This window comes from Apiospora hydei (assembly GCF_038363865.1).
Source record: "Apiospora hydei strain CBS 114990 chromosome Unknown utg000004l_segment0_segment0, whole genome shotgun sequence".
Classification (NCBI taxonomy): domain Eukaryota; kingdom Fungi; phylum Ascomycota; class Sordariomycetes; order Amphisphaeriales; family Apiosporaceae; genus Apiospora; species Apiospora hydei.
In genome coordinates, this window is record NW_027117363.1 from 7,365,567 (window position 1) to 7,376,844 (window position 11,278).

The following is an 11,278-nucleotide window of genomic DNA, read 5'->3' on the forward strand; positions in this document are numbered from 1 at the left end:
TCTTCTTGTACCTCGTCATCCACAATGTATGCCAAACAATACTGGCATCATCCCTACTACTACTCTTCAGGCCCCCATCCCAGAACCGACCAAACCACCCTCGCGAGTAAACTTGTATACATAACTCTGAGTTACAATACGTACAACCACAACTCGCTCCGCTTGCAGCGACTATATAATACCCTATCAAACAGTCGATCATGAGTTCATGTCAAATTGCTTGATCATGTCCGCCAGCTTCAAGGCCTCCGACTTGTAGTCTAGCGGCGTCGCATTCATTACTTGGTATCGTATCCTGATAGAAACAAACACATTAGTCGCTGGACTGTGGTACTGTAGGTTTGTAGTGACTTACTTCTGGTTCTCTCCATACGTATCCATCTTTGCTCGCACGCGGAAGTTGAGTTTGGTACAGTTGGCAGCCTCGAACTTGGCAGCCAGCGCGGGCTCGTCCGTCTCCTTCAGCTCCATGGCCTGATCGGCAGTCATACCATCCATGATAATGCGGCTGACCTCATCAAAACAACTGAGCCATAGTTGGCCTGTGTGGTCGTTGACGTTGATGCTCATGATGTAGCGGTATTCAGGTCGCGGGTGATCGGCCTGGCACTTCTCACATCGCCACGTACCGTCGCCTGAATCGATCACCTTCTTGTTGCAATCCGAGTTCATGCAAGCAGGATAACAGAAGTTTTCCTGGCGGATATAGACAACAGTTGCTTTCAGGTTGAAGTAGTCACCTCCCGGGTTTTCCACACCTAGGTTTTCATCCTTGACCTGCAAGATGGACTTGGTTTGATCTGGACGACCAGTCGCCGCGCCCATGGACGACATGTTGCTGTGTGTGTTGAAGTTTGCGCTGGCTCCCTGGGAGTCGTACCAGCCCTTGAGGCGATGCGCCTCTTCGATATCGGGGTCCACGGACATAGTACCTGACGATAACAGTGAAAGCGAGCGGCCCCCGAAGTCCGAAACCTTCACGCCCTTGAACGCTACCACAGACTCGGGCTGGCTATCAAAAGCAGTTGCAGTCTTGCCCCAGATGGTAACGCGTACAGAGAACTGGGACTCGTCAACCAGTGTGAGTTCTCGCTTATCATAGGGCTTCTGTGTCGTCTTGGAGACAATTTGATTCACGTCGCCCACCTCCTTCAGAACGCCGACAATGTCAATGGTGCTATCCTTTTCGACTTCTTGGAGGGCTCGGATGTTGACAAAGTTGTAGCGCACTTGGGGCACATTGGAGGTATCCTCGGCCTTCTCGATGACCGTGTCGCGCTCGAACGTCAACTCGTAATCGTTCGGAAGATTGCTGAACTGTTTCTTGGCGAGCTGGACACGGCAAGGGTTGCTGATATAGTAGACACTGCCCTCCTGTAGCATGTCATAGTACTGGTCGCATTGCTCGTTGAACCCAGTTGCCTTGATCTCGCCGCTCTCGTCGAGGAGGTTGACCGAGAACAGCTTTCCTTCGCCAGAAGGTTTGTGCCACGTCTTGATGTCCGACTTGGCGGAAACTCGAGCCTTGATGGTCCATTTGTGGGCATAGGGGGAGAGGGCTTCGATGGGATAGATGACAGCACCGCCGTGGTTTGCTGCGCCGCTCTTCTGAGGCGCACTTCGAGAGAGGGAGGGGCTCGGACTTGACGGCAGGTGACTCGGATTTGGCACCATAGAAACCGGAACCACCAATGGTGGTATTGCCGTCTCCCGCTGGCTTGGATTCAAAAGCGACAGGCTCGCCGATTCGATCGTGGGCTCCGAGATTGTCGGCAACCTCAAGGTCAAGAATAATCAGGATGCTGACCGAACTCGTTAGCAGGTGTAGAGGGACGAGGGTAGTGACATGGTATTTACTTCTTGCCCTTGACGGAATTGGCCTGGTATGACTTGACCCGCACAATGCAGCCTCGGACCAGTTGGTTCTCGTGTATGACGTGGTTTGCCTCTGTTCGGTTGTCAGTAAGAGCGGCTCCCCGGGTTTGAGGGCACGTAATACGTACGTGTTGCGAGCATGCACTGGACGTAGTTCCGTACGTCGCTGAGGACGACTCGGTAGCGTTCGACGTTAGCACCTCCTGCAGGTTGGGCAGCTAAAGGCTTGATCTGGAGGCATTGCAAAACGGGGACTGGGAAGCGCTGGTCAACATTGGCGGCGTCGTCGAAGATGGCCCTGTGGTAGGTGTGTCAGTTTACAGCTACAGACAAAGCGCCGAGGGGACGAGGAAAGACATACTCTAAGGCGCCCTGCGTTATGGCCGATTTGGCCTCTGCAACAGACATTCTGAATTCAAGTTTGTGGTACAAAGAAAGGACTGGCAAGTATAGACGACAGCAAAGGTCTGGTGCGTAGTGGAAATGAGGATCTGTTTCGCCTTGCGAAGTCTTGTTGCGGAGTGATGGTGTTTTCGGGTCTGGTCTACACGCCAAAAGTTGAGAGAGGAACGAGACGCGACATCGAGACGCGACGGGGCAAGGTTCTCGATGCAATTGTTTAAGTGGTTTTTCCAAGAATGCCAGCTGGGAAAGCCTGGCAGTCTTAGCGTGTTTTGGTATTCTCCCTACTTCTTGCCCACGCTTGCCAGCTGAGGGTGGCCAATTAATTCCAGGCAGCACCTAACCTTACGCGCGGGGCAACCATAGAATGAATGCACTGGGATGTGGCCCCGCGGGGGCTGTCTTAGCAGGTGCCAGCCGAGGGCATACATAAGGCAGATAGTAAACATGTAGAAATTAATACAGGGTGTTCGATGAGATGGGCTACATAATTATGAGACTCCGATCCGTAGTAGTCTTGATTGTAAAGTAGTAAAATCCCCCTTCCTTGCAGATAGCCAGAAATGCAAATACATTGTGTGGTTAGTGGAGGAATGCGTATGAGTTGAGAAGTAGCCTACGACGTCACCCCGCGATGCCGCACTTGGCCTGATGCTGTGAAACCACCACCGAACTCAGGATCCTGTGCTAAATACAGCCGCTCCTTTGCATTCCATTCCGGACATCTTCCCGCCAACAATTTGCATTTCATACCGCGACTTTAGCAGGCCAAGTCTAGAAGAACTTCATATACCCATTCCTTCTATATAACCACAACACAACAGGAAAGCACTTTAGAGAAGTCATCATCATGTCGGAGCCCGAGCTAGCGACGAAAGCCCCCGAGAGCGATGTGAACGAGACCATCATCCCAGGCGACACGCCTGCCCAGACAGGTCCTACCATGGGCGAGCACTGCACCACCGACAGGCCAACTCGTATGCTTTGGCTCCATCACCTACTATTCTACCCACCGACCGACCTTCTAAAGCCATTTTACTGACGTCTAGACCACTGTAGCCTCCGGCGAAGCCCCCCGGGGTGAGATCCGCAAACTCGGCGAAGTCGACGTAAAGAGCCCCAAGAAGCCATCGCAAACGTGCTGGCCTAGCTAATTGAAAACCCAATCCGGAACACTTAGGCCTACATCTCCAAGCCCGCCTCCTATCCCACCTCGCCCGCGAAGCTCCTGCTGCTCCTGACCGGCGGCACCGGCCTCCAGTCCGCCAACAACCAGATCCAGTCCGACAAGTTCGCCGACGAGGGCTTCGTCGTCGTCATGCCCGACCTGTTCGGCGGCGACCCGGCCCCCAACTCGGCCGCCCTGCCCGAGGCCGAGGCCTCGACCTCCTTCCTCGACAACTTCAAGCTCAAGGCCGTCGAGACCGCCAAGTCCTTCATGATCGACATGTGGCTGGCCCGCCACACCGAAGAAAAGTCATGCCGCTTCTCGAAAAGGTCATTGAGACTTGCAAGTCCGAGTTCGCGGATGCCGTGGCCGCCGGCGACGGCGTCTACGCCGTGGGCTACTGCTTCGGCGCCCGCTACGTGCTGCTCTTGGCGGCCGAGCGCACGCCTGCGCAGGCGGGCTGGTCCGGCGCGCAAAAAGCCTGCCGACGAAGAGGCTGGCGAGGGCGCCGGTTTGCACAAGAAGGGCCCGTTCATCAAGGCCGGCGCTTTGGCTCATGCGACACTGGTCTCCCCCAGCGACTTCGAGGGACTGAAGCAGCCGATCAGTCTGGTCTGCGTAGAGAGCGACCCCATGTTCCCCGATGACGTGAGAACGCAGGGCGAGGATATGATGTCCAAGGCCGGCCTGGAGCACGAAGTCCAGGTGTACCCTGGAGTTCCACATGGTACGTACTTTAAGTTCGAGTATACATATTTTGTAGCGAGGAAACTTACTCTGTTGCAGGCTTTGCTGTGATTGGCGACTACGAGGACACGCATATCAAGGATGCACAGGCTACTGCACATGAGCAGATGCTGAAGTGGCTTAAGGAGCATTGATTGCAGTCTGCGCGGTTGATGGGAGGGGGTTTCGTACCAGCCGGCGTTCAGGTCAAAGAGTTTACGAAGGACAACGATGAATCAATTTCATATACACAAGGCGTGTTCGGTATGCATCGCAGCATTGCCCCCTTTTGAAAAGTAATATGCAAATCGCACTTCTCTTGTTGCCGCATGTGGTACTTCAGTTTCCTGTAACTTGAGTGAACGAATTGAAACGATGAATGAGGCTGCTATGATCAAGGATCGCATCCCTGGAAATATCGTTATCGGCATGTAAACGTGATCATGATATATCGTCTCTAGCGACCTGTCCTAACCTTGACCTTATTCCCATGTCCCCGATACCACTATTCCCTACATGCCTCCCTGCTTCTATTTTGTTTACCACGTCCCGACAAAGGAAAAGAAATAGCCTAAATTCGTGAAAACCGTATCATCGTTCTGACCCACCTCCAACAGATCCTACTCACACTTGAAAAAGGGGTCGCTCTTCTCTCTAGCCTCCATTTCTACGTCAATCCACCCGCCGCCCCGCACAACACCGCCCCCAACTTCGCCCCGTTGCTGTGCCGCCACTGGCAGCCCATGCACACCTCCGTACGCGGCCGGACGACGAGCCCGTCACTATCATAAGTCATGAAGTCCTGCCGCGCCTGCAGGCGGCGGCACGACGGGCACTTGAGCAGCTCGCCCGCCGCCACCAGGTGACGCCGCAGGCAGTGGAAGCAGAACCCGTACGCCTCGATCAGCTCGCTGTAGGTCGGGCGGTGCTTGCCGCAGGCGGGGCACGTCTCCTGCGGGCCGAGGACGTCGCTGTCGGCGCGCCCTTGGTCTTGGCTCTGGTTCTGCTGCTCCGTCGTGGCCGTTTTCGAGGCTGGTGGGCGCGGCTGGTAGGCGCGGCAGAGGGCGTCGATGCGGTCTTGTTGTTCTTGTTGCTTCCTTTTGTGCTCCTGCGCGCGGAGCGTTTTGAGTTCCCAGGAGGGAGCGGCGGGGGGCTTGTCGTATTGGGTTTTGGGACGGGGCCGCTTCGGGGGGCTGCGGTGGTTGCGGTGGCCGCTTCTGCTGTTGAGGCAGATCTTGGTGGTTATGGCGGCGGTGGTTGTAGAGGGCGTCAGACTCCCAAGAAGGAACCAGAGGGGGTATCACGATGGGACTTTGCGGAGGCGGGCGCTGGTTCTGCTGCTGTCGCTTCTGCTGCGGATGCTTCTGCTGTTGTGGTTTATGATGGTGATGGGCCTGGGCCTGGGCTTTTGCCTTGGGCGTTCGGTTTACAGAGACCGATTTCGAAGGTTGCGATAGCGGGATGGACTTCAAGATGTGGTCATGAGTTATGGGTAGTGGCTCGTGATGACCAGCCGTCGGAGGGCGTTGTCGAGTTCGTGGTGGTGTCCCTTGGTTGGGATTTGGAACTTCGTGATACGTACGACTACCGTGGCCGGCAGGTTTCTTAGGCTTGGCCTGAGGCTGGGGCCGGGGCTGGGCTTTCGACTCCGTGTTTGGATCCAGTCGCTGTAGTGGCGCGGACGGACGCGGATTTGTTGTATATTTCCCCATGTTAGGAGGGCGAACTTGCGGGTGATAAATCGGCAATGTCTTCGGCGGACGAGACGAGTTCTCGAAATGCCCTCGGGGTTTGTAAGAACCAGAGTAATACTGAATCTGCGGTCTCTCCTCCCGCCGTTGTTGCGTTGCCGCGTAATGGAGCTGATCGTTGCGGTCCTGTTGCATCGTCGTCTCATCTCCAGGGGCCGCCGCCGCCGCCGTCGTCGCCACCCCTTTCCCCCTACGAGAGTCCGAATCCGAGTCCGGCCGCACTCGCAGAGGCGGCTCGGGCAGATGCATTGGCGGGTACGAGTCGCATCTCTTGGCGCAATGGTAGCAGCCCATGTTGCCCACGTCGCGGAAGTTGATGGCAGGCGCCTCGTGGTTCCCCTGCCGGCACCACTTCATCTCGAAGATGATCGAGGCGTCGCGGGGGTCCTTCATGGTTATCGGCTGGAAGCAGTAGTCGCATACGAATAGATCCGTGTTCCGATACGGGAGCCGACGGTAAAGCGCGCGAGGCTGCTCGCAGCGGTCACAGATGAAGAAGTCCTCCTTGGACGATGACGAGGGCGGTGGTGTTGGCGCGGCGTCCAGCTCCGGCTCTGGCCCCAACTCGGGTTTGGTCGTCCCCATGCTGATGCCCGAATCTTTAGGGGCGTGCCCGCGACGGTACCGCGTCGAAGAGGAAGAAGCCATATTCGCTGGCCCTCTGGACAACAAAAGATCGGTTTTGGGTATCTCAAGACGAAAGAAGCGCGCCCCTGTTTGTGGGCATCGCCGTCGCTGACGTCTTTAATGTCGCGATGGCTGGTAATATTGCGAAACACTAGCTCAGAGACCTAAACAAAAAAGATCTTCTCCTCCTCCTCGTTCTTAAACGACGCAAGAGCCCTCTGCAGGCCTAAGCCCTCTTTCTTTGAGGAATTTTGGTGAAGCCGATGAACAAAGGCATTGTTGTCGTCGTAGCCCGTTTGCCTGGCGGAGGACAGATCCTTGTTTTTGGTCCAACAACCAACCTCTCGTACTTACTTACCTAATGAAACGAAACGTACAGTGGACCGAGCGAAGTTGAAACGAATGCGACACTCGTCATACGGAAGATCAAAACCTGGTGAGATCTATGAAATGGGGCTTTGTTTTATAGTTGCAGCCCGACGGCGATGGTGATGGATGTGGACGGGGGGCTGGAAATAAACAACCTTGGTCTGCCAGTGAGTGATAAGGGCACTAACAACAAAACAAACAGCAACATCAACACCACGACGAAGTGAGACCAAACCAGCCAATTACATGGAACTGGCGATAGCCGCGACTGCCATTTATGAAAAGAGAGCCTATAAATAGATAGATACTATTGGCCTTCAGAAGGCAAAAGGAAATGCGATTGTCTCACATCGTGGCTCACGCCAATGTGAATCAATCAATTGGAAAGCCACGCCTGCGAGACACCTTGCTTCTTCGCCATGACCACCAAGTTGGGCGCCTCGTCAAGCAGCTCCGCCCACCACGCCTCGTCCGCCGCCTCGGGGCCCCGATGCCCTCCGCAATCATCTTCTTGACCTCGTCGAGGCCGGGCCGCTTGTACTGCAGGTTGATCATGCCGGCCTTGGCCGCCTCTCGCTCGAAGACGTCCTTCTTCATCCGGAACGCGTCGAACTCGACCACGGGCTCCGTCTGGAACCGGAGGTGCACCTGGAACCCGTCTTCTGCATGGCCGCCGGGCAGCGGGTTGAGCTCCGTCTCGGTGACGCCGTACTTGCCGCTCTGGAGCCGGGGCGCCGTCACGGCCTCGTGGTTCTCCATGGTCCCCACGAAGCGGCCCCCGGGCTTGAGGTAGGCCGCGACGTTGGCCCACATGCCCACGAGCTCGGCGGCCGAGGGCGCGTAGTTGAGGAGCCACATGCCCAGCACGACGTCGAAGCGGCCCTGCTCGTCCTTGAGAGCCGGCACCGTCTCCGCCAGCGGGCGCGCGCAGTCCGCCGCGTACAGCTCGGTCCCCGGGGCGTGTTCGACTTGGCCACCTCGAGCATCTGCGTCGAGATGTCCACGCCGACGAAGCGGCGGGCGCCCAGGGCCTGCATGACGCGCAGCCCGATCCCCGTCCCGCACGCGAGGTCGAGGACCGCAATGTCCTTATGAGGCCCGACGGACTCGAGGGTCGAGGTCAAAAGGGGCAAAAGGGGACGTATTCCAGGGACGCGCCATATCTCGTCGTACGAGGTTGCGAAACTGTCGTAATGCGCCGGCGCTGAGCCCTCGGTGTTCGCCATCGCTATCCGCGTCTTTTCTTGTCTCGGCCTTGACCGGTGCCTTTTCTTCTGAAATAGGAGGAGCGACTAATCCGCTGTGCTGTTATCTTGGATATAGGCGGTTTACTATCGATTGCCAACTTCTCGAGCGAAACACACCTGTCAAACGGATTTTAATGTCTCAACACAGCGAGATTGAAAAGCCGGGCCCCGTAGCTTATGTACTAATGGACGGGATCTCATATTCAGTACTTTGATGGGATGAACTGGCTGCAGTGTGACGTGTGACGTCGGCAGAAGAAAACATGAGCCGTAAATGGCGGTCAATAGTCATGAAAGCCGTACATTCGAGTCTCAAGCGACAATCAGGTGCGCCACAGTACCTCATGTATACCATTCGGAGCGAAGTCCGGCTGCAGCTTCACTCCCGACTTCGGATGCGATTGGTGTGACCAGAAGATGGGACGATGCACGATTCGGCTAGAGCAGACTGAACCTGCGAAAGTGAAACCGACCAGCGGCTCACAATGCAATGACCTGTCAGGGGGCACCACACACGCATGTTGCTCTGTAGGGACGATAAGGAGTAGATGAAGGTTATCTCTTCTCTTGTCAATGGGCTATCCTCTTTACTGGGCATTGCTGACCTGAGTTAACATTGTTGATCATCTTTAGCCTAAGTCGTGTAGGTGCTCCATGCTTCCCCTCTATAAGTGCAACCTAAAAAGACGTGGGTAATTACAACATTATGTAGTGGTCTGTCTACGAGACCGTCGCGGCTGGGGGGAGTAGGTTTCTAGCCAACTCTCACATAATTACCTAGAACACCTTCGTCAGCAGGAACGCCACCTTAACTCACTGATGGACAGATACACGTACCGGGGAACTGGCCTTGCTTTCCGTTCAGCTTCCCAATCCACCATTCGTTCTCGTTCTGTGTCCGCTGAACAATCTCTATCACGTCACCTGCCCTGAAGGTCAAATCTCCCTCTGCCTGTGCCGAGTAGTCGTAAAGTGCCGTGACATGTTCCGCCCCCGTCGGCGCTCCAGCTAGTCGCTTAGGCTTCGGCTTCGGCGGTGGGGGTTTCGCTTTCGCAGCAGCAGCCGCCGCCAGACCAGGAGATGTAGGGCTTTTCATGGCTGGAGACAGGGGCGCAGCAAATGAAGGCTTGGAGGTTACAGAGTATGGAGGGGGAGGGCGGTCTCCTGCAGGCTCGGGCTCCTCTTGTTGGGGGTATTCTATCTGCGGCACGGACGAAGTCGAGTTGGTTGAAGAGGGTCCAGCAGTAATGGCCGCGGGTGTCTTGCCAGCTTCTAATGCTGGACGACCGTACTTTGGCGGCCTCTTCTGCCCGCTCGTCTTGAACCTCACGATACTCAACTTCTCTATCTGCTCCTGGATGTCGCCGCGCTTCTGGTGGAAGGCCTCTTCAATGTCAAGGGTAAGATCGAAGTACCCAATATCGCAACTCTGCATCTTCTCGTGAAGCGTGTAGAAAATGTTCAGCTGCATATAATAAAACGATTGGAACAAAGGCTGGATGAACTGCCGTTCCAGCGTGAAGAGCTTGGGCAGCTCGTCCTTGAGTAAATCGTTGAAATAGTTGTACTCTTGTGTCGAGTTTTCGACATCAGTCTCTGCCTTCCACATGGCCTTCTCGTCCTTGGCCGATTTGTCCTTCTTGTCCTGCAACTTCTTCAGAGTCTGTCGGTGGCGGTCGTAGTCCAGTTGCTTGTGGTCGCGTTTGGCTGCCGTTTTCCGGATCGCCTTGATGACGTCGAGGAGCTCGTCGGCAGGGCGGATGACACGCGCTTCGATCATTTCCAGCTCCGGCTTGAGGGATTCCTGGAGATCCTTGACCACGGCCTCGTACTCCTCACAGGCGCGGATTCCTTCGGGGTTGCCGTGGACGACCAGCGAGTCGGGGTCGGACATGCGGCCTGAAATGGGCTTGTAGATTTCCGTCATGGCTCTGCTAAATTCGATCTGGTGGGCGAGCATGCCATTGATGGCCTTGAAGTACTTTTCCGATTCGTCGTGGAGACGTTTCGTCTCGGCCTCCATCTCCTGGAACCGGCGTTCGGCGTCCATGTATACGGCATCTTTGGTGTGCTCGCCCATGTTAAACTTGGCTCGGAATTGTTGCGGTGCCTAGAATACCAGCGGCGCAAGGTTAGTTCAGCTACAACCAGGGTCGCATATGCATGCGAAACGGCAGTCGTCGATACGCACCCGAGTAAGGGTCTTCTGGAACCCCTTGAAGCTCATCTTGACTTATTCCGTGCAGTAGTGGCGGGATGGCGGGGTAGTGATGGGTGAAGATCGAGAGCGAACTCGTCGCTGGTGGGATATGCGACTGCTCCGAGAATGCGGCCGGTAGGAATGTGATTGCCTGGCTAAGGCAGTATTGCAGAAGGGGTGGTCGTCTTTCGGTTGCGAGACGTCCGGAAACTTGCGAGGGTTGAGTCTGTTATTGTTGGCTTTGCGCAAAATGCTGGCATGGAAGGTATGCGCAAGTTCGGTCGGGTTCTGGATGTACTTCAAAATGGGGGCTTCGGTTTTGGGAGCCCGCCCGCCTGAGTTTTGGTGACGACGGTGCCGTGGCAGTGCTTCTGGCCCGTCTTCAGCACAACCCCGGTCACTTGGACTCAGCTGCTGTGGCTTCGTGGCGGCGCAGGTAAGATTGCTGATCCCGAGGCTTAAGCTACGTCTGGAATACGTAAGTCCAGCAGGCAGGCAGATAAGGTATTGAATCAGGCAGACGAATTTCAGGAGCAGAGGAATGTCTGGGTTGGTTAAAAGGTCAAACGGAGTCTCTTGGTAGTGCAGAGTGAGGAAAGAAAGCTGAGCTTCGTTTGTGCTGTAAGGTAAGTAAGCAAGCAGCAAAGTGGGAATAAGCAATCCCCAAAACATCCGAATATTGAAGTAAGCCTTGTTTTTGTCTCTTTCTCTACCGCGGTCCGTCTGGTCTGGAATGACATGGCATGGCTCAGGCGCTCTCTCCAATGAATCTTATTATTATTATTGTGCCTGTACACAGGCCTATTCACAGGTGCCTCCATGATCCCTCCAAACCAGCCTGGCTCCCAAGCATGCCGAAAATGCCGATCGGGTTGGGGCTTTGTGCAAAGAACCTGCTAATGACGGCGGGACT

The 11,278-nt window shown here is 55.5% G+C and overlaps 5 protein-coding genes across 5 annotated transcripts; 2 read left to right on the top strand and 3 right to left on the bottom strand.

The window, feature by feature from the left end:
• Positions 1–198: 198 nt before the first annotated feature.
• PG997_004840 (replication factor-a protein) lies at positions 199–2,283 on the bottom strand (the record flags this gene model as incomplete). The annotated part of the gene is made up of 6 exons (XM_066809155.1): positions 199–295; positions 356–1,618; positions 1,644–1,811; positions 1,858–1,948; positions 2,004–2,173; positions 2,237–2,283. The coding sequence occupies 6 exons, from the start codon at positions 2,281–2,283 to the stop codon at positions 199–201; spliced, it is 1,836 nt and encodes a 611-aa protein (XP_066672773.1).
• Positions 2,284–3,127: 844 nt separating this feature from the next.
• Positions 3,128–4,326, top strand: PG997_004841 (dienelactone hydrolase; the record flags this gene model as incomplete). The annotated part of the gene is made up of 4 exons (XM_066809156.1): positions 3,128–3,254; positions 3,337–3,386; positions 3,458–4,172; positions 4,232–4,326. 4 exons carry the CDS (start codon positions 3,128–3,130, stop codon positions 4,324–4,326), a joined length of 987 nt encoding a protein of 328 aa, XP_066672774.1.
• Positions 4,327–4,914: 588 nt separating this feature from the next.
• Positions 4,915–5,780, top strand: PG997_004842 (uncharacterized protein; the record flags this gene model as incomplete). The annotated part of the gene is made up of 2 exons (XM_066809157.1): positions 4,915–4,926; positions 4,989–5,780. 2 exons carry the CDS (start codon positions 4,915–4,917, stop codon positions 5,778–5,780), a joined length of 804 nt encoding a protein of 267 aa, XP_066672775.1.
• Positions 5,781–7,290: 1,510 nt separating this feature from the next.
• Positions 7,291–8,144, bottom strand: PG997_004843 (S-adenosyl-L-methionine-dependent methyltransferase; the record flags this gene model as incomplete). The annotated part of the gene is made up of 2 exons (XM_066809158.1): positions 7,291–7,863; positions 7,896–8,144. 2 exons carry the CDS (start codon positions 8,142–8,144, stop codon positions 7,291–7,293), a joined length of 822 nt encoding a protein of 273 aa, XP_066672776.1.
• Positions 8,145–8,885: 741 nt separating this feature from the next.
• Positions 8,886–10,392, bottom strand: PG997_004844 (BAR domain-containing protein; the record flags this gene model as incomplete). Its single annotated transcript, XM_066809159.1, has 3 exons — positions 8,886–8,902; positions 9,003–10,275; positions 10,357–10,392. 3 exons carry the CDS (start codon positions 10,390–10,392, stop codon positions 8,886–8,888), a joined length of 1,326 nt encoding a protein of 441 aa, XP_066672777.1.
• Between the last annotated feature and the right edge of the window lie 886 nt (positions 10,393–11,278).